The sequence below is a fragment of the Anguilla anguilla genome, chromosome 12, assembly GCF_013347855.1.
Source record: "Anguilla anguilla isolate fAngAng1 chromosome 12, fAngAng1.pri, whole genome shotgun sequence".
In the NCBI taxonomy this organism is placed as follows: domain Eukaryota; kingdom Metazoa; phylum Chordata; class Actinopteri; order Anguilliformes; family Anguillidae; genus Anguilla; species Anguilla anguilla.
In genome coordinates this window covers 30,788,680-30,812,048 of record NC_049212.1, presented here as the reverse complement: position 1 = coordinate 30,812,048, position 23,369 = coordinate 30,788,680, and the positions used below count along the sequence as shown (strand labels likewise).

Below are 23,369 nucleotides of genomic sequence, written 5' to 3'. Positions count from 1 at the left end.
GTGTTTATGGTCTTAGATCGTCCTCTCGTGGCCATAAGTAGTTTTTTATGTCAGCAATATGTTATACACTGCTGTGTTCCTTATTGGCGCTGATTTTGTTCTTAAGCATTTCTGTGTGCGCAATTAAAACAGTCATGCGCTGCTTTATCGTTTTATTACTAAGGGCCCTGCATGTGCTTGTTTTTCGAGGTGTGAGCATATCTACTGTTATTTTATTTTTCATATTTGCGAAAGACCAACAGACTTGACCCTAATTCCACGATTACAGTGCATGCCATAAGGTTTCAATACTCCTCCCTGGAATGAAACACCGGTTCAGGGGATCAGCGCAGATGGTTACGTCGTTCGCCTGTTTGTTTCAGGAAGTGACGAAATATATTAATTCACCTGAACGATGCGGAAGTGCAGTGTCAACAGGGCGATATGAGCACGATGGTCAGAATGGCAGGCTGTTTTCACCAGATACTCTGAAAAGCGAAATATTGAATACTATATGCTCGTAAACTTCACTGCAATCTCGACGGAGAGGTAACGCTGAGTGACGGCTGTGGTACAAACAGGTGTAGCTAGCCTCGTAGCTAGCTAGCAGCATTGGATTGTTTGTACGCTAGTTATCTAAAAGGTTAGTCTACCGTTATCTTTTAGACCAGTTCATCAAACTGCTTCATTCGGCTACTTACTAAGATAGCTAACCGCTAGCTAAATAACATCGTACGTATAACGTGTGTCAATTAACGTTACTGTGTGTTTCTGTGTATCCATAAGTCTATAACGGTATGTTGTTTTCAGTTGGTCTGACTGTCAGCTCTTGTCTTTGACTTTCCAAAAGAATTGGTGTTCGCCAGCTAGTAAGCTAGGTAGCTAATGTGTGGATATTGCTTGTTCACCCTCAGTTAGCTAGTATAACTTCTAACTAGCTGTCAGCTACCAATTTTGTTAAACAAAACACTTTGCAGTCTCTCCCTTCAAATAACGTGTACGGTCTTACATTATGTAGCAGGGCTACTTACTACTGTCATTTGTATACTGATATTGAGCTAGCGACATCTGACGTCTTTCTGCGTATCTCGATAAAGAAAGGCAGTTCCGGAGAGGAGAGAGAGGTGTCGAGACAGACAGATGAGAAATTTCCTTAGTGAAAAGACGTGTACACACGCAATGCCCTTTAGTGACAGCACTCTATTTTTGATAGATAGGCCATTGGAGTTATTGAGCGTCACAACTTGGGTTTAATGTTTACTTTTGAACAGGTGGAGATGGACAAGAGTGTGTGTGTATATGTGTGTTTGCGTGTATATGTGGTGACAGACAAACAGGAAGCAGGTGTGGATGTGTGTGTATGTGTGTGTTGACATAAGAGACAAATGTCTTTGTGGGTGTGCAAGTTATTTTGTTTTCGAACATGATTCTTGCACTTTAGTCTACCTCAGATGCAGTTTGGTTCTGATATACTACGGGTATCACTTTTGTGGAGGTAAAACTTTGCATAAAAATGTTGATGCATTTTCTGCATGAGAAACTTGCCTGACCGGTTCGGTGACCTTGCCAATTTAGATAGCTTTCCACAAATTTGCTTGAAGCAAAAAAAAAAAAATCACCGATCGACAGTTTGTTGAGAAAGAAGCCGTCTAAATGTAAAACATTTGCCATCACCAGATTTGTGAGCTGTTCAAGGTTTTCTACAATCCAGAATCCAGACACCACCTGTATCATAGCGGCTTAACTTGCTGTGCTAAAGATGGCTTTGACGCTTTGTCAGTCTTCATTCCACAGCTTGCGGCCCATTGTCTTGGGGGGTTAGGCCAAGTATTGCAGTGTCAGTTCTTTAAATTTATTTTCTTAGCTAATTTTCTTATCCACAGCGAGTTCCACAGCAAATCAGCTGTCCATCGCCTTAATTGGCTGAGTAAACATCTGGCTGCGTAAAGAGTTTTCCTGTCATCGGAGTCATGCGGATGTTCACTACAGCGATCCAGGTCTAGGTCCTGGCCCGAGGGTACAACTGCTCTGCCCCACCTTGTATTTGAATCCTCAGCCTTTCATTTAGCTACGCGCTAGTTCCTTTCCCAACATTGCTAGACTGGTATTGTTGTTGCACACGTCAGCCATGGAGCCGCTTTTTTATGTTGGCTATGTTGTTGCAGTAATGAGTTTTTGCAAGACAAAGGCATGAACTTTAGCTTTCATTTCTGATGGACTGCTTTTGTTTAAAGCGTAATTTCTTCAGTTAAGGCACCATGCTGTGGTGCATGGATGCCCCTCACGGCCTGCGGTCGAAAATGGACAGTGCCAGCGCGGACTGTGGCCGGTAGCTCCATTGGGCAACACGTGATTGGCGCCTGAGTGAACCAGGAGAGTTCAGTCGAACAGGCACCAGATGTTTCATCGCCCTTGAGCGACCCCCGCTGGCTGGAAAGGAGTGCTCGTATGACTGCATGTCAAAGGCGCATACGAAAGGTCTTCCTCTGACTCTACCCTGTGCGAGCTTGGCTTTGGTTTGCAGTGTGGAAAAAGTAGCTGGTGACACCGCATGTTTTGGAGGAGAACTGTGGTTGTCTACTCCCTTCTGAATCAGCAGTGAGGTTAATGCTTGAACGCGCAGCTGTGGTTGCAGACAATTGCACTTACCAGACTGTGGTGGGGACTGGACATGTTCAGCCCCATGTTGGATGACCCAGACTTGAACCGCAATAAAATAATTACTCCTGTTTTTTTTGTTTTTTTGTTTTTTTTGAGCCAGTCGTCTTCGGCGTCTGATGTTTCTATTGTTTATAGATCATAATATTTACACAGCCGTGGTAGCATTCAAAGGGAGGTTCAAAGAGAGAGAGCACTTAATTTGAAAAGTAAAAACGAGATGTCACAATCTTAGCTTATTTAAGGTAATGCATTCGGTTTGGTTCCTGAGCGTGTCATCTTTGTATTGTAGCCAATTCAAACTCTGGAACACCGAGAAAAAAAAAGAAAAAAAAACTTACCGCGTGTGGTAAAGAAAGAAGCCTAGTAGTTCTGTGGCAACGTTGTCCTCTGTATAAAGAAGTGCATTTTGAATTAGTTTGTGTAAGTTTACCTCCTCCGTGCAAGCCGTCAATGGTAAGTTAGAATTGTATAGCTACATTTTTCATGACCACTGTGGTAATGTTACTACAGTGTAATCACTAAAGGTTCTGTGTTGTACATTAACAGATTGTTGATGTTTGTCGCTTGGGATATCCTAAGTTAAAAATGAAAGTTTATTCACAGAAATGATTGACCTTTCAGAGTTGTATAGCTGATCGTTTTCTGGCTGAGCGAGGTTAGGCTTTGTTGCAGGATGCTTGATGGCATGTGTTTTTAAAGTTTGCTGGTCTTGTTTTTCCCTCGACTTTGTTTGTTTGTGTACATCTCAGCCGTCTGATTTTAATTCAGTTATTTCCTCTTAATTGAGACTAATAAGGTGTGCCAGTGACAAGCTGATGCACGCTTTTTCGGGAGGGGTGTTGCATTGTTGGTTTGGGTTTGTGTGAAGCCTGTGCTCTCTTTGTTGTGTATGTAGTTTGCTGTAATATTGATTTCAAAAAGAAAAACCTGTTTGTTGGTATATTGTGCTTTAGTACCACCATAAGGCAGTTGAGTTTGAATAGTTAGGTCGATGATCGCATTGCCGTTAGGAATACAGTAGTGTCATAGGATATCTCTAAGGAGGGGTGGAGCGGGGCACAGTGCGTGTGGGGAAAAAAATGTAGCCTATTCCGAAAAACATACCTAGTCGGCATATATACGCACTTTTTCACAGGCCTCCCCAAAAAGTTTTTTCTTCCTATGCCACTGTAACTTGCGCAACATGAGTAAATAAAACATAAATTGCTAGTGTCTTTTATTATTCCTCTGTTTGGAAAACAAAATGAGTTTTTATGAAAATGGCAGAACAGTTGTCCTATTTCATTCCGCTTCTGTCACAAGCGTAATGAAATTAGGAATGACATGCTTTCATTGTGCCATTATCGCGAGTTGGTACATTATGGCAAAAAAATTGTTATTTTTATCAGAACACAAGTGAACTAGTGTAGTACGCAGATTTTGAAATGTAGCCTTTCCAAAGAGGCAGCATTCCACAGGCTGGCACGACCGCTGCATTTGTATTCATAATATAGTTTTGACAGACAGGATTATAACATAGCATTATTTTTTCAGGATTATGAGACATCAGAAGTAGACCACAGCTTTAATAAGTATCACTTATCCCCTTCGCAAAACATGAAGTATTGTAACGTTATTTACCTGGCAGAACAGGCTTCCAACGGGGAAGTTCAGTACTTGTGCTGAGGCTGTAATGCTTCCCTCCGGTGGCTGGCGTGATAATGGCACGTGACTGTGAGTTGTTCTGCTGCGTGTGTGCTATGTTGTCTTTGGGCCGAGCGGTAAGGCTAGCGCGGTAACGCTAGCAGTGTTGTGATATGGTGGGTGTAGGGCGCACCCGCCTGTTAGCGCCTCTGTGGTGAAGCCTTACCGCGTGTTCTGAATGTCACGCTGTCCTGCGCTTTCTCTCGCTCGCGCCTCGTCTCTCACGCTCGATTTCTTTCTCTTCCCTCTTTCCTCCTCCCTTTCTTTCACATTCCACTCAATCCTCTTTCTGTCTCTCCCTCCCTCTTCTTCAGCGCACTCCTCTCTCTGTCTCCTTTCCCTTCCTCTCTCAGTCCTCTCTTATGTCTCTCCCTTCCTTTCTCTACTCACTCCACTCTCTCTACCCGTATGCCCATTCCTCTGTCCTTCCCCTCTTCTCTCTCACTCTTCCTCCATCCTTCCCCTCTTCCTCTGTTTTCTCTCCCCTTTCCCCACTCTAATTTTAGTTTAAAGCATTTCAATTTATAGAAATGTATATACATCACATTCATTCAGCAATATGAAATATTAACATCATTCTACTCAGACTCTCTGTCTCTCTCTTTTCTCACTCTCTTTTTCTCTCTCTCTCTCTCTTTGTAGTTCTAATGAGGAGCAGCAGTAGAGGGGACGAGCACGTGTTTCCATGACGTCAGGCCCCTCCCCCTTCCTCTTCCTCCTGCTCCCCCTCCCCTCCCTGCTGCTCCTGCTGATTGGCCCCCCCTCCCCCCTGGCGGTGGGAGCCGCCGAGGCCCCCCCCTTGGAGCCGGGCTGGTGCTGGGCGGTGCAGCTGCCCCGGGGGGGCGTGGCGGGGCAGGGCCTGGACAAGCTGGCAGACAGCGTGGCCCGGGAGGCGGGGCTGAAGATCCAGGGGCAGATCGGCCAGCTGGAGGGGTACTACCTGCTCTGCCCCGGACCCGAGGGCCAGGCCGGGGAGGGCAGGGGTGCGGCCGAGGTGCTGGCGGCCCACCCCGACGTGATCTGGCACTCCCAGGAGCAGGTCCTTCGCCGGACTAAGAGGAGCCTCACCTTCAACGACCCCATATACCCTCAGCAGTGGCACCTGGTGAGAGCTAATGCCCACCTGGCGCCGACAGTCACCACCTGTGTGCAGTGGAGCTTGAAGCTACGCAAGACTAGAATGAGTTCCTCCTCCCATTCACTTTCACGCCTGTTTAACGTGTAGTGGTGTAGTCACTCAGGAACTGCAGTTGTAAAAATCAAAACATTAAATGATAAAATTTTATAGATATATATATATATATATATAGAATATCCTTGCATTTATATAGCACTTTTACGAATGCTCAAAGTGCTTTACAGTGAAGGGGAATTCTCCTCACCCACCTCCAATGTGTAGCACCCACCTGGGTGATGCACGGCAGCCATTTTGCGCCAGAACGCTCACCACACATTAGCGAAGGTGGAGAAGGAGAGATATGTATTATATATATATAAATGCTAGTGTAGACATTAATAAAGGATGGTTTGCAGTAAATAGATTAGTTAATTGATGGTTTTGTTGGCTTACGTTTTGGTAGCCCTTGTTGTACGCGTCAGTGAAATGGCTTTACTTCAGCATAATGTTCTGTGGCTTCCGGACGTTTCACACAATGCTTAGCTGTGCTCTGCGTAGTTCAAATGAGACTGAATGAAGAAAGGCTGCTCTGCTCATTTCCCCTCTGAGGCCGTGACTGTGGTAAAGCTCTGGTAGCGTGTGTGAAAGGCCTTGCGTGTGCAGAAGTGATTGTGTGACAGGTTCAGTCACCGTGCTGCATTGTTTGATCCTCTGTGTGTCTGACCCCCCGTTGTGTTTTTGGGCTTGTCCCTCCCCCCTGCTCCCCCCCCCCCCGCCCCAGCACAACGAGGTGAGGGTCGGGATGGACATCAACGTGACCGGGGTGTGGGAGCGCAACATCACTGGGTCAGGGGTCACCGTGGTCGTCGTGGACGATGGGGTCCAGCACACCCTGAAGGACATTCAGCCCAACTACGTGAGTGGCACAGTGTGTGTGTGTGTGTGTGTGCGCATGTGCGTGCGTGTGTGTGTGTGTGCGTGTTTGTGTGCGTGCGTATGCAATGTAGGATACAGAAACACTTCAGTCCTACAGTGCAGTGCACTGAATGTGTCAGCTTTATTTCAGATTATGTTAATTTGTCCTATTACTTTAACTCATTTCTACACAGATCACCCTGTATGGATGTAAATGCCCTCAAATTACAGCTGGCAGTTTGCACTTTAACCTCATATTCATTGTTTCATTTAAAATCCAGTGTGCTGGAGTAAAAAGCCAAAACGAAAAATGTATTGGATTAGGCGCATGCTGTTCTCCAGCTTCCTCGTCTTGCTGTCTGTTGTTGAAGCCCCCTCCGCCCGCGTTGTGCTCTTTCAGAGTCCCGAGGGAAGCTATGACCTGAACTCCAACGACCCCGACCCCATGCCCCACCCCGACGCCCATAGCGACAATCACCACGGCACCCGCTGCGCCGGGGAGATCGCCGCCGCCCCCAACAACAGCTTCTGCGCCGTGGGCGTGGCCTACGGCAGCCGAGTGGCAGGTGCGTGTGTGTGTTTGTGTGTGTGGTTTCGGGGGGGGGGGGGGGGGGTTGTGGAACTGGTGATGGTTTGTGATTGTTTTTCTGAAAGGGAGAAGTTGACAATGAACATATGAGAAACTGCACGAATAGAATATCTTCTGTTTTCCATTTTCCGTTTCATGACACTTACGAAACGCAAAACAAAATCTGAAATTGGTCGTTTTTCTGCCAGTACGAAAGAGGTTGAATGCTATTTAACGTTCATTTTTTATTGGAGTGTAAATATTACCCATCTGCACTTTATTCAGGTGAATAGTGCCAGCATGCAGTTCTCCAGTCATTTTATAAAGAACATGTGAGACAACGAACCCTGAGAAAGTATACTGCTGGACGTGATGGGTATTTTTTAATACATGGTTCACTACGCCTCCCTCTGTGTGCTACTGCACTGTGTGTGAACTGCGCCAACACCCAGGCAAGCTGTGAGTTCACGCCTCACAGCTAACACCCATCTGTGTGTGTGTGTGTGTGTGTGTGTCTGTGTGTGTGCGTGCGTGTGTGTGTGTGTCTGTCTGTGTGTGTGTCTGTGTGTGTGTCTGTGTGTGTCTGTGTGTGTGTGTGTCTGTGTGTGTGTGTGTGCGTGTGTGTGTGTGTCTGTGTGTGTGTGTCTGTGTGTGTGTATGTCTGTGTGTGTGTGTCTGTGTGTGTGCGTGTGTGTGTCTGTGTGTGTGTGTCTGTGTGTCTGTGTGTCTGTGTGTGTGTGTGTGTGCGTGTGTGTGTGTGTGTGTGTGTGTGTTTGTACTGCAGGTATCAGGGTGCTGGATGGACCCCTCACTGACAGCATGGAAGCAGTGGCCTTTAACAAACACTACCAGGTCAACGACATCTACAGCTGCAGGTGCCGCACACGCACGCACACACACACGCACACCCACACACACACGCACGCACTACGGATGTGAGCCTGATGTTATGGCACAGACACACTGTTAATCCTGAGAGTGTGATCAGCGCACAGCGTGGCTGCTCCGGTCAGTGGAGTGAGGGGGACAGGGAACCAGAGGAGAACACAGGGCTGCACCTCTTCTTGTGCTCATTGGAAACGGCTCTGCTCCACTGTCTCACTGCTCTCATATTTTAATTCTGGCACTTGTTCTGCGTGGATCATCGTAATGTAAACGAGTCAAACAGATGGAGATAGTTCAATTAGCTGATCCATTAATTACTCTGTTAGAACAAATTACATTAAACTGCAATTTGTTAAATTAGTAATTCTCTTTCTAGTTCTCGCCTTCATTCTTTCTTTCATTTATTCTCCCTCTCTCCACCTCTCTCTGTCTCTGTCCCCCGCTCTCCCTCTCTCAGCTGGGGTCCTGAAGATGACGGAAGGACTGTTGATGGACCACACCCCTTAGGCAAGGTCAGATAGTTTCTCTCATGCACACTCACACACACACACACACACACACACACACACACACAGCCAGTTGTCTCTTGTTAGCTCTCCTGTTCAACTCAGTTTTCCCTTTTATGTGTAAGCAATGTATCCTTACACGGCTGTGTGAGCTACTACTAATTTAATACTCGACTGGACTGGACTTTAAGTCTGGACCATGGTCCATCAATGGCTGGCAAATGTGCATTGCTGTCTAACAACACTAGAGGGCGGTGACACACCACTGCAGCCATAACCGTACGGATCTGATTGGACCCATCAACACCACGTAGTTGCAGGTGACATTTTCCTCTGCGCAACTCTCTAGTTAAGTTTAAGTTGCCGCATGCCAGTGCGCGTTGTGCCCGCAAAAATGATCCGGGATTCACATTTCCCCACACTACTCTGAACCCCCGCCATTGTGCAGTTAAGCCGGGACTGATCCAGGGTCTGCGTTTGGGGTCTGGATCTACACCGAACGACCGTTGTACCGCAGAGCGTAATAAGTTAAGAGGACTGATCCAGGGTCTGCGTTTGGGGCCGGGATCTACACCGAACGACCGTCGTACCGCAGAGCGTAATAAGTTAAGAGGACTGATCCAGGGTCTGCGTTTGGGGTCTGGATCTACACCGAACGACCGTTGTACCGCAGAGCGTAATAAGTTAAGAGGACTGATCCAGGGTCTGCGTTTGGGGCCGGGATCTACACCGAACGACCGTCGTACCGCAGAGCGTAATAAGTTAAGAGGACTGATCCAGGGTCTGCGTTTGGGGTCTGGATCTACACCGAACGACCGTCGTACCGCAGAGCGTAATAAGTTAAGAGGACTGATCCAGGGTCTGCGTTTGGGGTCTGGATCTACACCGAACGACCGTCGTACCGCAGAGCGTAATAAGTTAAGAGGACTGATCCAGGGTCTGCGTTTGGGGTCTGGATCTACACCGAACGACCGTCGTACCGCAGAGCGTAATAAGTTAAGAGGCCGCAGCTGCCGTTGAACAACGATCAGGTGTGACTTACCTCTTGGATGAGTTTTATTTGTCGGCCTTTGTAGTTGTTGTGGAGCGGGGAAATGAAATGATAAAGTGCGCGACGGTGACGTGTTATTATATCATAGTGTGACGTGCCACCGGTGTGATGTGATGTAAATGCACATTCAGTGACAGCTGTGGGAAGTGTGATGTTCAGTGGAGCCGGTCCAGTTTCCGCATCCGCTCTCCAATGAAGCGTCCCCAGCAGGCAAATCTTCGATCGGAACCTGACTGATGCGGTAAACTTTCCACTCTTGGCTAATTTGCAGAGTGTTTTGCAAACTTTTGCTCTTGAAATTTGGTTTATTAGATAGATCTGAAGCCTTTTCTGCCAAAATGGTGATACTGGGGGGGGGAATTCTAGTGAAACAAATGGATGTGAAAACAACAGAAAAAAGAGAACGTTTTTTGCCAGTTACGGGAAAGAGTACTTGAGACAAACACGCTCTTCATGTGCAGCGATAAACAAGTGCATTATGGGCCAGGGTGCCATGTGCTGTGTGACTCACTAATCTGGAACAGTCGCCGAGAGCAGAGCATTATGTCCGCATTTAAAGTACACCATTGGCTTTCAGAGCGTGGCTTGGCCTTCTCCTCCGCGGCCACTGAACCCTGCTCGCTTTCGCCTACCTGTCATAAGCCAACTCAAAATGGTGTACAAGATTTTTTTTTTAAACCCACGTAAACATATTTTATTCTATTTCTGTAGCAGCAGTCACTGTTCTGTTTCTATAAAGTAGTCACTAACTGAAGCTGCATTTTTATTTCCGCTACTCGTGGAACATGAAACGCATGGGTCCATGTACAGTACGGTGGCATGTATAGCTCAGCGTTTTGTAGAAGCATTCAGGATGACGTCCTTTGCGTGGCTGTGTGTGGGAGGCGCAGAAGATACGGCTTGTGTGCTTTTAAGCCTTAGACCAGACCCCCGTGCTCCCTGTGCTCTGGAGGGTTCGTGAAATGCCGGAGCCTTGAGAAGCTTCATTCCAGCGGCGGCAGGAAAAAAAAAAATCGAGAGAGATCTATCCGTCATTCTATCGGTGACGTTAACGGAAAGCACACTCCCAGAGAAGGGCTCTATCCAGGCCTGCTCACGTAAGCACACTCCCAGAGAAGGGCCTTGCTCTATCCAGGCCTGCTCACGTAAGCACACTCCCAGAGAAGGGCCTTGCTCTATCCGGGCCTGCTCACGTAAGCACACTCCCAGAGAAGGGCCTTGCTCTATCCGGGCCTGCTCACGTAAGCACACTCCCAGAGAAGGGCCTTGCTCTATCCAGGCCTGCTCACGTAAGCACACTCCCAGAGAAGGGCCTTGCTCTATCCGGGCCTGCTCACGTAAGCACACTCCCAGAGAAGGGCTCTATCCGGGCCTGCTCACGTAAGCGCACTCCCAGAGAAGGGCTCTATCCGGGCCTGCTCACGTAAGCACACTCCCAGAGAAGGGCTCTATCCGGGCCTGCTCACGTAAGCTCACTCCCAGAGAAGGGCCTTGCTCTATCCAGGCCTGCTCACGTAAGCACACTCCCAGAGAAGGGCTCTATCCGGCCTGCTCACGTAAGCACACTCCCAGAGAAGGGCTCTATCTGGGCCTGCTCACGTAAGCACACTCCCAGAGAAGGGCCTTGCTCTATCCAGGCCTGCTCACGTAAGCACACTCCCAGAGAAGGGCTCTATCCGGGCCTGCTCACGTAAGCACACTCCCAGAGAAGGGCTCTATCCGGGCCTGCTCACGTAAGCACACTCCCAGAGAAGGGCTCTATCCGGGCCTGCTCACGTAAGCACACTCCCAGAGAAGGGCTCTATCCGGGCCTGCTCACGTAAGCACACTCCCAGAGAAGGGCTCTATCCGGGCCTGCTCACGTAAGCACACTCGCCTGCGGGGGCATAAGGTCTGCAGCTGCCATGCGTAGGACGCGCCGACTGACGGACGGACTGACAGACGGACGGACGGACTGACGGACGGACTGACAGACGGACGGACAGATGGACGTATGGATGGATGGATGGACAGATGGACGGACGGACGGACAGATGGACGGACAGACGGATGGACAGACGGACAGACAGGCAGGCAGCAGCTGGAACGGGGGATCCTGTTTGAGCCGAGCCGAGCCGAGCTGAGTGTTTGCACGTGTGGGCGGGCGTGTCGTGGCGGCGGGGCTGTGAGTCAGAGCACCAGATACAGATGTATTCACCATCCCATACGCATTAGCGGACATGAACTCATTTCCTCTGAGGGAGAAACGCTGGTCCATGCCTGATTATTTCATACAGTCTCCTTGGTACTAATGTAGATTAATATTATTTAAGTCTGTACAGATCACAGTTTATTGGTTGGAGCTGAATGTATACGTAACTAGGTTTCATTATATTCAACATGAGTAGAACATGCTCTTTTTCATGTAGTTAAGCAGTGCAGTTAAAAAAAGGAAAGAAATTAGCATTTTCCCTGTTTCCCTTATACCTATATTTTGTTTGTTTTATTGTTTTATATATAAAATGGAGGCTTAAATATATTTGGATATCCTAGTTTCCTCTCTTCATCCATGAATGTATGCCTATGGCAGTCATACATAGACGGAACAGTCCACATTGCCACAGGTGTACAAAATAATCAGTAAGCTATTTCCAAGTTTGGAGAAAAATGTTCAAAGTACAGTTTAATTAGTAAAACAAAACAAGTTATTGTTTTCTAGCAGAATATTTGTAAGGGGTAATCAGTGTGGAATAGTCTGTGTGTCATTCAGATTTGGACTGCACTTGAATAGTGTGTGTGTGTGTGTGTGAGAGAGAGAGAGATTGGGGGGGTGGAAAGATGGACCATTTTATTTCTTCCCAAACTGAGTTGGGGTAGGAGTGGGGGGGTTGTTTCCCAGCATCCCTTACACTCTTAAAGTTTTAGTAGCTGAGACCAGCCCCTCGCCCCCATGTCCCCTGGCCCGGTTCTTCTTTTGGGTCTGATACCCCAGGGAAAGGCTACTGACAGCACAGAACGGGCCAAGAACAGTCCCCACTGGCCCAGAACCAAGCTCCCAGCTCCCAGCCCCCAGCTCCTAGTCCCCAGCTCCTAGCCCCCAGCTCCCACCTCCCACATCCCATCTCCCAGCCCCCAGCTCCCAGCTCCCAGCCCCCAGCCCCCAGCTCCCATCTCCCATCTCCCAGCTCCCCTCTCCTAGCCCCCAGCTCCCACCTCCCACATCCCATCTCCCAGCTCCCCTCTCCTAGCCCCCAGCCCCCAGCCCCCAGCTCCCACCTCCCAGCTCCCCTCTCCTAGCCCCCAGCTCTCAGCTACCTGCTCCCAGCTCCTCGCTGCCTGGGTTTCTTTTCCTTGAACCTGCCTGGCAGGCACTGTGGATGTCCATCAAAGGCAGTCCTGTCTGTTTCTGCTCTGAGGCCCCCGGGTCTAATACACCCCTCATCGTCAGCTGCTGCGTCTGCCTAGCTACTGCGCAGCGTTAGCACAACACTGCCGCTACGTCCGCCTAGCTACTGCGCAGCGTTAGCACAACACTGCCGCTGCGTCCATCTAGCTACTGCGCAGCGTTAGCACAACACTGCCGCTACGTCCGCCTAGCTACTGCGCAGCGTTAGCTCAGCACTGCCGCTACGTCCACCTAGCTACTGCGCAGTGTTAGCACAACACTGCCGCTGCATCCGCCTAGCTACTGCGCAGCGTTAGCACAGCACTGCCGCTACGTCCGCCTAGCTACTGCGCAGCGTTAGCACAACACTGCCGCTACGTCCGCCTAGCTACTGCGCAGCGTTAGCACAGCACTGCCGCTACGTCCGCCTAGCTACTGCGCAGCGTTAGCACAGCACTGCCGCTACGTCCGCCTAGCTACTGCGCAGCGTTAGCACAACACTGCCGCTACGTCCGCCTAGCTACTGCGCAGCGTTAGCACAGCACTGCCGCTACGTCCGCCTAGCTACTGCGCAGCATTAGCACAACACTGCCGCTACGTCCGCCTAGCTACTGCGCAGCGTTAGCACAACACTGCCGCTACGTCTGCCTAGCTACTGCGCAGCATTAGCAGAACACTGCCGCTACGTCCGCCTAGCTACTGCGCAGCGTTAGCTCAGCACTGCCGCTGCGTCCATCTAGCTACTGCGCAGCGTTAGCTCAGCACTGCCGCTGCGTCCCTCAGAATGTTCTGCGGCAGACTGGTAGACGCACCGGAGGAGGTGCGGCCTGTTTTAGAAAAAGCGAATTTCAAACGTAGCAGAACAAAACGAGCACTGATTTATAACGACAGATTTTAAACCAAAGCCAGCAGCACAATAGTATGTTTTTTTCCCCTGCTGTCTACAGGAAGGAATAATAGCGAAACTTCAGAAATTATAGGCTTACACAACCCAAAATAATGAGGATAAGCACTTTTGTGAACGCAGGACGTTTTTCTTCTGAAACCGCATGTTAAGAGGGAATAAAAAACAGATGGGTTCGAAGTCTAGCTCCAGCTCAGTGCCCAGACACTCCTTATCAATCACACACAAACTTACTTCCACACCATTTTTGATCATGCAGTTCCGATGCTTTGTAGAACTGTGGAAGAAAGACATGGTCAAGTCTATTTTTAGTTTTACTTTTTGGAACTGTTTTCCCAAGACAGAACATTTTTTTCCTTGAAAAGTTATGTGAATGTCCCTTCTTTCCATACATTTATCGTGTATGGTTTATTGCAACATTATAACATTATACACAAGAAACATTTTTTGCGCATTTGCTTTTCACAGGCAAGTTTGAAAACCCCCCTGCTGAATTTATTTTTACTTGCCCTGTAGGAACTGTGAATCCAATCAGTGAGGAAGCCCCTAAGTACCTTTGTATCTAAATGGCTTTGGGAAGGGATTTTTTGGAAGGGGCTGGAAGGAGGGGTCACTGTGCTGAAGATAAAATGAGCAGGCCATGGTGCTGCACTGTGGTTATGGGGTCTGGATTGTGGCCGGAAGTTCTCCTGGTTCCTTTCCAAATATGGGGCCATCTGTTGCAACACTGGGCATTTTACTTGACTTTAATTACCTCTTCGAAGCTTCCAAATTGGTATTGCTTCACTGAGTACAATTCATATACACTGTATTGTATATGCATTCACAGTTCATACGCAGGCAAATCACCTTATACTGTCTTTTGTCTATGGTGCCATGTGTAAAGGTGTCTGGAAAACATATCATTAAGCAGTCTAGTATAACAGGTTAACTGCAGTTATTCCTCCCTACCTGCAGGCGGCACTGCAGCATGGGGTGATTGCTGGGAGGAGAGGATTCGGCAGCATCTTTGTAGTCGCCAGTGGCAACGGTGGCAAGACCGAAGACAACTGCAACTACGACGGTTACGCCAACTCCATCTATACAGTCACTATAGGTTAGTGGTTGGAGGGGACAGCAGGTTCAGTGGTGGTGTCACTGTGGAAACACTGTGGTGCTGTGTTTTATGAGGAGTTGAGACGTTCGGTTCTGCAATTGTTATTTGAATTGTAGTCCATTTAATTGATAAATATATTTGTTTGTTCTTACATTCTGATGAAATATGAAGCACGTTTTTATCTTGTAATTGCAGTGCCATGTGTGCTAAGCCATGTGTATGACTTTTTCTGTTCTTAAGGTCAATTGTTCATAATTGAAGAATGTTCTGAAAAAGCGCAATGATCTGCCTTTTCTTTTTTTGACTTAATCTCATTGGCAGACTTTAGCACAGTTCGGGCCATTCACTCAAATATGTTTCCGAACCTGAGCCAGTCGCTCAGTTTGTCTCCAGTCTTGCTCAATGCCTTCATAAATCTGTTTAGTGTGGGTTATCATGTTTTTCCAAGATTTCCCTCAATGACGAGACGACATGTTTTGAGAAGACATATTGTTCCTGTTGTTTCCGCTAAGAATTTGTGTGTGTGTGTGTGTGTGTGTGTGTTTGTGTGTGTGTGTGTGTGTGTGTGTGTGTGTGTGTGTGTGTGTGTGCGCGCGTGCGTGTGTGTGTGTGCTATGGTATAGGTGCGGTGGACGAGAGCGGGCAGATGCCTTTCTACGCTGAAGAATGTGCCTCCATGCTGGCCGTCACCTTCAGCAGTGGGGACAGGCTACTGCGCAGCATCGTGAGTCTCTACAGCACTCCCATGTGCAGTCACCCACAGCACCTGCTCCTCTGCCAAGCACATTATCCAAACACTTGTGGCTCTCCTGATTGGCTGGTGCTCTCGCCCAATCGGAGGTCCTCTGAGTGAGTGATCTGGTCTCAAAGGGGCGAGCGAGAGACTTCTTTTACCATCTCATCACTCATCACAAATAGCAACTGCAGAGGAAGGGGAAGGGAATGGGAAGTAACACTTTACAATAAGGTTCCATTAACTAATCTTAACTTAATGCATTAGCACACCTGAACGAAGAACGAACAAATATATTAACATGTGTTCGTGTTAGCTAAGCCATTTGCAAAGGTGGAATAGGAGCTTGAGAAGTTGAAGTAAGTAGGCTTCTTATGTGCAAATAATGTATTCATGCAAGTGTTACATTAGTGAACAATTTGTTCATACTAGGAAATACTTCTTAAGCATTTCCTGTCAGTATATGAAACATTACTTATGATGACCGAAAGGGAGCAAATCATTCTCTGATGACATTGTTAAACATGGAAGAGAATGGTACAGGATTGGATGAAATGCAAATACATGACGTGTTCATGTTAACAAATGCCTTGTTAATAGATTAGTTCCTTCTTCGTTCAGGTAAGTTAATACATTAACTCATGTTAGTTAATGGAACCTTACTGTAAAGAGTCACCGGGACTGAGAAGTTCAGCAGTATCTGTCTCCCCTTCCGCTAGAAGCTTAGGTAGGCGTAAAGAACGAGAGCGAAACTGAAGATAAAGTGAAGGAAGGAGTGGGAGGGAGGAAGAGAAAGGAGGGGAGCTGGAGCCGGCCCTGTTTGTTTCCGTCTCCATGGCGATGCCGTCTTCCCGATGTCATAATGGTCTGAGAACGCATTGACTTGTGACACTGTCCCAGATACGATTGGTCTTTCAGAAGCACGATCATCTGATTGGTGGCTGGAAAGTCACTGCCTAGTTGGAGAAAATGACATATGTGACATGTGGCATCCTGGCAGGGAGAGAATGTGAACAATTACCTGCAGATGTGCAACCAGTTTTTGTATTTTCATATTTGTGTAAGTAAGCCACCAGGCTTATTTGACTCTTGGCTTTACTTGAGTGAACATTGGTGGCCGCACAGCATTTGTGGAATTACTTTCAAGGCACTTATAAAAAATTTTAAGTATAAAGGCGATTATTTTGTCATTTCTTCTTTAAATCTACCATTAAAATTTTAAGAACTGTTCCCACTCCCATGAGTAAGTCTAAAATGTGACCAGTGAGATTTTATAAGCATTCTGTGGTTTAAATTATTTGTGTGTGCAAACACACGCATGCTTTAAAGCTTAGCTTCCAGAATTTTCTATTCCCTTATATCTTAAAAGATAGGTATAGCTTAAGAGTACCGTGTGCTGGGAATGTTAAAGGTTTTCAGGGCTTCCGTGGATCTGTCTAATAAATGAGAGTTCTAGAACACTAAAAACGGAATTATTCTGCTCTGTATTCCTGCGTAGGCTGTAGTCCTGCTTCAAAGGGCGGTAGGTTCCATCATCAGCCCATGTGATTACATCATCATCTGAGTCCTCGCCCCTGGGGCCTGTAATCCTGGTGGTTTCCTGCCTCTTTAAATGACTAGCAGGCCAGAGTTCCCCGGCGTGCATTTAATGGGTCCGATTAAGGCCCCAGTTACTTGAATAAAGCTGTTAAGAGCCGAAAAGTAGCTTCTTGGAGGCGTGGGCCCCCAAATCGGTCACCTGGAAATGCTGCTGTCGTCTTACCGACCCAGCCCCTGTGGAAACAGGGCGGTGCAGTGCTCTGCCAGGCTCTGGGCTTAGTCTCCTGTGAGCGCTGATATCAGGCGTTCCCACCTCTCTTACTCACACCCCCACCCCCCCACACGCAGTCTAAATGCCTTTCAGAGAGCAGGTTGGTGTCGCGCAGGCTGCCTGTCTGCGCAGTCGGGGCGTGTCCCGCCCGCAGCACGCGCGTGGTCACCGCGCAGTACGGTGGACGGCAGTCCGGCGGGACTGGCTCCAAAAGGACACCCGGCGCGGTTCTGCGGGAAAGCTTTTGGCTGGGCAAGGCGAGCGTCTCCTAATCAGCCCCGTGGGGGATGCTTGTCGTGTTCTTTGGTGCTCCGGTGCAGAACGTCCTTCTGACCAGTACAGAACATCCCACAGAACTTTCACTGGAGCTTCCTCTCGGACACACATAGAGCCAGCTCTAGGGGTTCGGTAGCCCTAACGAAGGAGTAACCGGGGGCAACCAATCACGGACCAGGGAAGGGTGGTGTCAAAACTTATTTGATCTTTGAGATGGATATACCAAATTAGTAAAGGCAGTTTTAGATTTGTTCAAGGACCCTCAACAGGAAGAAGCACTGACTCGAAATGCAGGGAACGGGAAATATTTCTCATTTGGTTCTTGCCTCAGAATTTCTTGCATTTTGCTATTTAAAATGGAGCAGTGTACTATGGGATTGCTAGGCTCCAACTTCCACCCTTTTGAAGGGGCGTGGACTGTTGATTTCCAGGAGTGTGGTTTTTTTTTTTTTTTTTGTGGTTGGTTGGTGATGTTGTTTGCATTCATCTATTTGCCTTGGCTTCAGATCAGATCAGCGACTGTTACACCCAGGTCCCTGCTTACCAAGAACAGTTAACTCCCCTTTGCAGTCAGAGGGCCAGCAATCCCATAGTGCTTTGCTCCATTGTGTTTATTAACAAAAGCCTCAAATGTTTTCAAAAGCAAATAACAACAGAGTAATTTTGAAATGAGACACTGTTAATGTACCGTTCTATGCATTTTAAGTTATTTGTATTTTTTTCCCCAGTGGGGTGTTCCCTCTAAGGAAAGCGTCTTGCTTTTGTTTTTCATAAACGTATTGAATTGAGCTCTTCCAGTCAGCGCTTTAGCTGTCTGTAGGCCCAGGCCGCTCGCCCTTCCCTCACACACGGCGTGTGGCGTTGCTTCCAAGCCCTGAGTAGCCTCACAGCAGTAAAGGCCCTCTGTGGAGGGGAAGCTGTCAGAGGCACGGCGTGTGAGGAGGGTTAGGGCTGCGTGGGGCTGTCTTTTAAGGAAACGTGTGCGAGGCCGTCTTAACGGGCCGTGATGTCATCGCCCGGTTGAGAGGGGCGCTGTCTTGTGAAGCAGCGGAGCTGCAGTGTGGGGCTCTCCTCTCAGTGCGGTGAGGCCGTGAGTGTTTAGAGTCAGGAGTTGAGAGAGGGAATCGAGAAGAGGGAAAAATCGGGGGCCTCTCCCCCCCCACACCCCCCCCCCCCCACCCCCACTCTCATAGGCTTTATGTTTACAGGGGAATCTTCTGTCCTCCCCTTCGGGCTCATGCGTCTCTTCTGAGCTCTTCCTTTTATCCTTCTTTTGACAAACGACATGTCCGGGACAATTAAACATGACCCTCTGCCCCCCCTCCTCTGTCACTGCATTGGGCCTCTGCCTGTAACAGTGCTGGCAGCGAGTAAGCCTGGTGTCTGTCTGTGCCCGAGACGTTGGCGCCTGGGAGAGCTGTCCTTTGATATATTTCCTGTAGTATAGCTTGCTTTTGAATGGAACATGCTGCTGTGAAGAGTTAGATTTACTGGCTGCTCTAGCCTGTAAGTCTCCATATTTGACTTGACCCTGTCTAATGTGCTCTCTTAATGGGAGTTTTCATCAGGGAGTGGGAACTGAGTGTCCATGTGACGCTGATTTACTGTGTCTGTGTGTGTGTGTGTGTATTTGTATGTATGCGCATGTGTGTGTATGTATTTGTATGAATGCGTGTGTGTGTGTGTGTATTTGTATGAATGCGTGTGTGTGCGTGTGTGTGTCTGTGTGTGTATTTGTATGTATGTGCGTGTGCGTGTCTGTGTGTGTGTATTTGTATGTATGCGTGTGTGTGTCTGTGTGTGTGTGTATTTGTATGTATGCGTGTGTGTGTGTGTGTGTCTGTGTGTGTATTTGTATGAATGCGCGTGTGTGTGTGTGTATGTATTTGTATGAATGCGTGTGTGTGTGTGTGTATTTGTATGAATGCGTGTGTGTGTCTGTGTGTGTATTTGTATGTATGCGTGTGTGTGTCTGTGTGTGTGTGTGTGTCTGTGTGTGTATTTGTATGAATGCGCATGTGTGTGTGTGTGTATTTGTATGTATGTGCGTGTGTGTGTATTTGTATGAATGCGTGTGTGTGTGTGTATTTGTATGTATGTGCGTGTGTGTGTGTGTGTATTTGTATGTATGTGCGTGTGTGTGTGTGTGTGTATTTGTATGAATGCGTGTGTGTGTGTGTATTTGTATGTATGCGTGTGTGTGTCTGTGTGTGTGTCTGTGTGTATTTGTATGAATGCGCGTGTGTGTGTCTGTGTGTGTGTGTGTATTTGTATGAATGCGTGTGTGTGTCTGTGTGTGTATTTGTATGAATGCGCGTGTGTGTGTGTGTGTGTGTATTTGTATGTATGTGCGTGTCTGTGTCAGGTGACCTCAGACTGGACGCTGCAGAAGGGTAAAGGCTGCACAGAAGGGCACACGGGCACCTCGGCCGCCGCCCCGCTGGCCGCTGGCATGGTGGCGCTCATGCTGCAGGTGCGGCCCTGCCTCACCTGGAGAGACGTGCAGCACATCATCGCCTACACCGCCACGAAGGTGAGGGGGAGAGGGCAGGACCTGGGGAGGAACTGGGGGAGGAGACTGTTAACAGGCAGGTGTGGGGTGGGTGGTTGATACTGTGGAAGAGAGGAAATATGTGCAGCTGCCCATCACCTTCACCCAAAAAGGAAGATGGAGAGAGGGGGACATTGAGTGGAGACTGACAGAAAGGAGGAAAGTGGGGAACAGAGGGAGAGAGAGTTTTGGGGAGAGGGGGTGGAACTTTGTTAGAGGGACGCTATAAAGCCAGATGTGATGTTTAAAATCGGGGGGGGTGGGGGGGCGGGGTTTTAGAGTAGCAGAGAAAGAGAGCGAGAGAAGGAGGAAATGAAATTACAAAGGAAGGAAGTGACTTCCTGTTTGTTTCACACGCAGCTGTGCGTGTTGAGTTTGTGGTGTGTGAAAGGTGAGAGGCTGAGCCGGGCCTGTTAGTGGAGCTCCAGTGTGACCTGCAGGCTGGCAGTAATGGTGAGGTTCAGGGGTGTGAGGCTGGAGTGGGCCCAGCACAGACGCGGGGGGGGGACACTCAGCAGCTGCTCCTGTGCATGTACTGCATGGCACTGACACTGAGAGCCCCAGCGGCTGCTAATGGGCCTCTAATGCTAACCCGTTTCCCCAATTGTGTGCGTGTGTGTTTGTGTGTGCGTGTTTTTGTGTGTTTGTGTGTGCGTGTTTTTGTGTGTTTGTGTGTGCGTGTTTTTGTGTGTTTGTGTGTGCGTGTTTTTGTGTGTTTGTGTGTGCGTGTTTTTGTGTGCATGTGTGCGTGGTGGCCACGTGTGTGCGTGTGTGTGTGTGCGTGTGTGTGTGTGCGCACGTGTCTGCGTGTGTGTGTGTGCACACGTGTGTGTGTGTGCGCACGTGTGTGCGCGTGTATGTGTGCGTGTGTGCGTGTGTGTGTGTGTGTGTGTGTGCATGTGTGCGTGTGTGTGTGTGCGCACGTGTCTGTGTGCATGTGTGTGCGCACGTGTGTGCGTGCGCGTGTGTGTGTGTGTGTGTGTGTGTGCGCACGTGTCTGTGTGCGTGTGTGTGCGCACGTGTGTGCGCGCGCGTGTGTGTGTGTGTGTGTCTGTGTGCGTGTGTGTGCGCACGTGTGTGCGCGCGTATGTGTGCGTGTGTGTGTGTGTGTGTGTGTGCATGTGTGCGTGTGTGCGCACGTGTGTGTGTGTGTGTGTGTGTGTGTGTGTGTGTGTGTGTGTGTGTGTGTATGTACAGTATGAGGACAGGCGGGCTGACTGGAAGACAAATGGAGCTGGATTCCACCACAGCCACCAGCACGGCTTCGGCCTGCTGAACGCCTGGAGGCTTGTCAACGCTGCCAAGGTACCGAGAATCCACGCAGACGCACGTTAGCACCTTCAACACGCTAGCTCCGGTAACAGGCTAATCACAGTGTTAACTGCAGTACAGTCCGCTTAAATGCATGAAAGAACGAGGCTGGCAGAGAGTGCTGATGGCCGCACATGCCACTCGGGCGTCTGCTGTCTAAAAACTCCGTTTCCCACCTTTAACAGCCTGCCAAAGTGGCTAGAAGTCCTCCCCGCGTTTCCTGCACACTCTGGTACATTGTGTTATCAGTGGCATGTACTGTTCCTTCAGGTTTATCATCAATCATGTGCACCTGTCACAGGCTAGCTAGCTTGCCAGTAAGGAGGATAATGTAGACTGATTTAGCGAGCCGGCTAGTTGGTATGGTGGCTTGCTAATGAGGAGGAATACAAGACGTGCTTGCAAACTGCCATTCTAACTCAGTAGCAAGGTACACAGTTGGTAGATGTCAAGCTAATAAGGTTGAGAATGGACTGACCTTGCTGAATGGATAGAAAACAACCAACCAGTCACTAGGCAGCCTGCCACTGATGCAGTCGAACCGCACCCAACATTAGCTTGATTAAATCAATACAAATTGCCTCAGTTTGAATTGAGTTGTTCTGGGTGTGCTGCTGTGCACACTGGATGACGCCCTTTGATATCTGACTAGCGCTAGATTACTTGTGATTTCACACTGTGGTATGGAACAGCGTGGGGTGGCCCCAATCTGAACAGTGTTTGGCGCCTGTAGAGGAAGGTGCCGCTATTCGAGTTTCAGTTTGGGGCGAAAAGCGGAGGCTGTCGGTTAGCCCCCGAAACCAAGCGCGCGCGCTTCTGACTTCCTGAGCGAGGAGGACCCACCAGAGAACCTTTCGAATCTTACGCCTGCCGCTGGTGGCGTGTGTGGAGAGGAAAAAAAACCGTTGCCCTTTTAAGATTTTATTTAAGTGGTCGCTCTTGTTCACCTTTGTACTGAAGCTCATTTTACTGGGACTCTCTTGCGGTTATGTTACTGGCACCGTGACGTTGTTTGAGATTTACTGCATCCTAGCAAATTCAAAGATATTATCTTTCACCGTTAACGTGCTCATATTTAACTGCTACGCATTTTCCCATTCTTGCGCTTGTCTTATTGTGACCCAGTCGGGCAGATGAGGTTCAGCAGCGGTGTGCTGTTGTAATGCCATTTGTAATGTAACGCCAGTAATTGGGGAAATGTGCTCACTGCTCTGCTAAACCCGTTTGTGAATTCTCCTGGCCAGTTATGTGGTGCTTCCACAGAACGTTCCATGCAGCGACACCGTGTAGTGACGCCGTCTGCAACCCCCACGGCCCCCCCCTTTCTCTGTTGCCAGGTGTGGGAGTCTGTGCCGTTCCTGGTGTCCTATCAGAGTCCAGTGCTGCGTGAAGAGGAGCCAATCCCTGTGTCCCCTGACAGGCTCACCCTCACCTGGAACGGTAAGGGGGAGGGGCAGGAGCCTCCGTGGATACGGGTTAGCACCTGATTAGCATTCCTGTGCCGAAGCGCATGTCATCTGGATTGGCTGCCCCGCAGTCGGTGCGTGCTCTCAGCCCATCCATGCCGGATGGGGATTGGTGAATGTGAGCTTGTTGGTCCTCGTGAGGGCTGCAGGGCTGTCCGGGAGCCTCCACACACTCCCCCTTTCCTGTGTGTGACTTTGCGGGTGTGGTCTTTTGTGTATTTGGGTGTGCGGTTGTTCAGCGTGTGTAACGGTCCAGTGTGTTTGTGTGGTGTCTGTGTGTGTGTGTGTGTGTGTGGTGTCCGTGTCTGTGTATTTGTGTGTGTGGTGTCCGTGTCTGTGTGTGTGTTTGTGTGAGTCTGTGTGCGTGTGTGTCTGTGTGTGGTGTACGTGTCTGTGTCTGTGAGTGTGTGTGTGTGAGAGAGAGAGACAGAGAGACAGAGGGGGCGGGGAGTTCCTCTCAGCCAGCCTGCCTCAGCGATCGCTCCTTTTTAGG

General features: G+C 48.8%; 1 protein-coding gene across 3 annotated transcripts in view; it reads left to right on the top strand.

The window, feature by feature from the left end:
* pcsk7 (proprotein convertase subtilisin/kexin type 7) overlaps window positions 1-23,369 on the top strand; it is a 31,687-nt gene that overhangs the window by 607 nt on the left and 7,711 nt on the right. The window contains exons 1-11 of one of the 3 annotated variants that reach the window (XM_035384522.1): window positions 369-528; window positions 4,966-5,428; window positions 6,222-6,356; window positions 6,756-6,921; window positions 7,708-7,798; window positions 8,266-8,320; window positions 14,591-14,729; window positions 15,353-15,453; window positions 19,914-20,081; window positions 21,297-21,404; window positions 22,748-22,850. In XM_035384522.1, coding sequence (XP_035240413.1) covers window positions 5,009-5,428; window positions 6,222-6,356; window positions 6,756-6,921; window positions 7,708-7,798; window positions 8,266-8,320; window positions 14,591-14,729; window positions 15,353-15,453; window positions 19,914-20,081; window positions 21,297-21,404; window positions 22,748-22,850 — 1,486 coding nt within the window. In that variant the 5' untranslated portion in view covers window positions 369-528; window positions 4,966-5,008. Of the gene's footprint in view, window positions 1-368; window positions 623-4,965; window positions 5,429-6,221; window positions 6,357-6,755; window positions 6,922-7,707; window positions 7,799-8,265; window positions 8,321-14,590; window positions 14,730-15,352; window positions 15,454-19,913; window positions 20,082-21,296; window positions 21,405-22,747; window positions 22,851-23,369 lie in introns of those variants that run through there. The other 2 variants (XM_035384521.1, XM_035384523.1) reach the window with 2 other exon arrangements.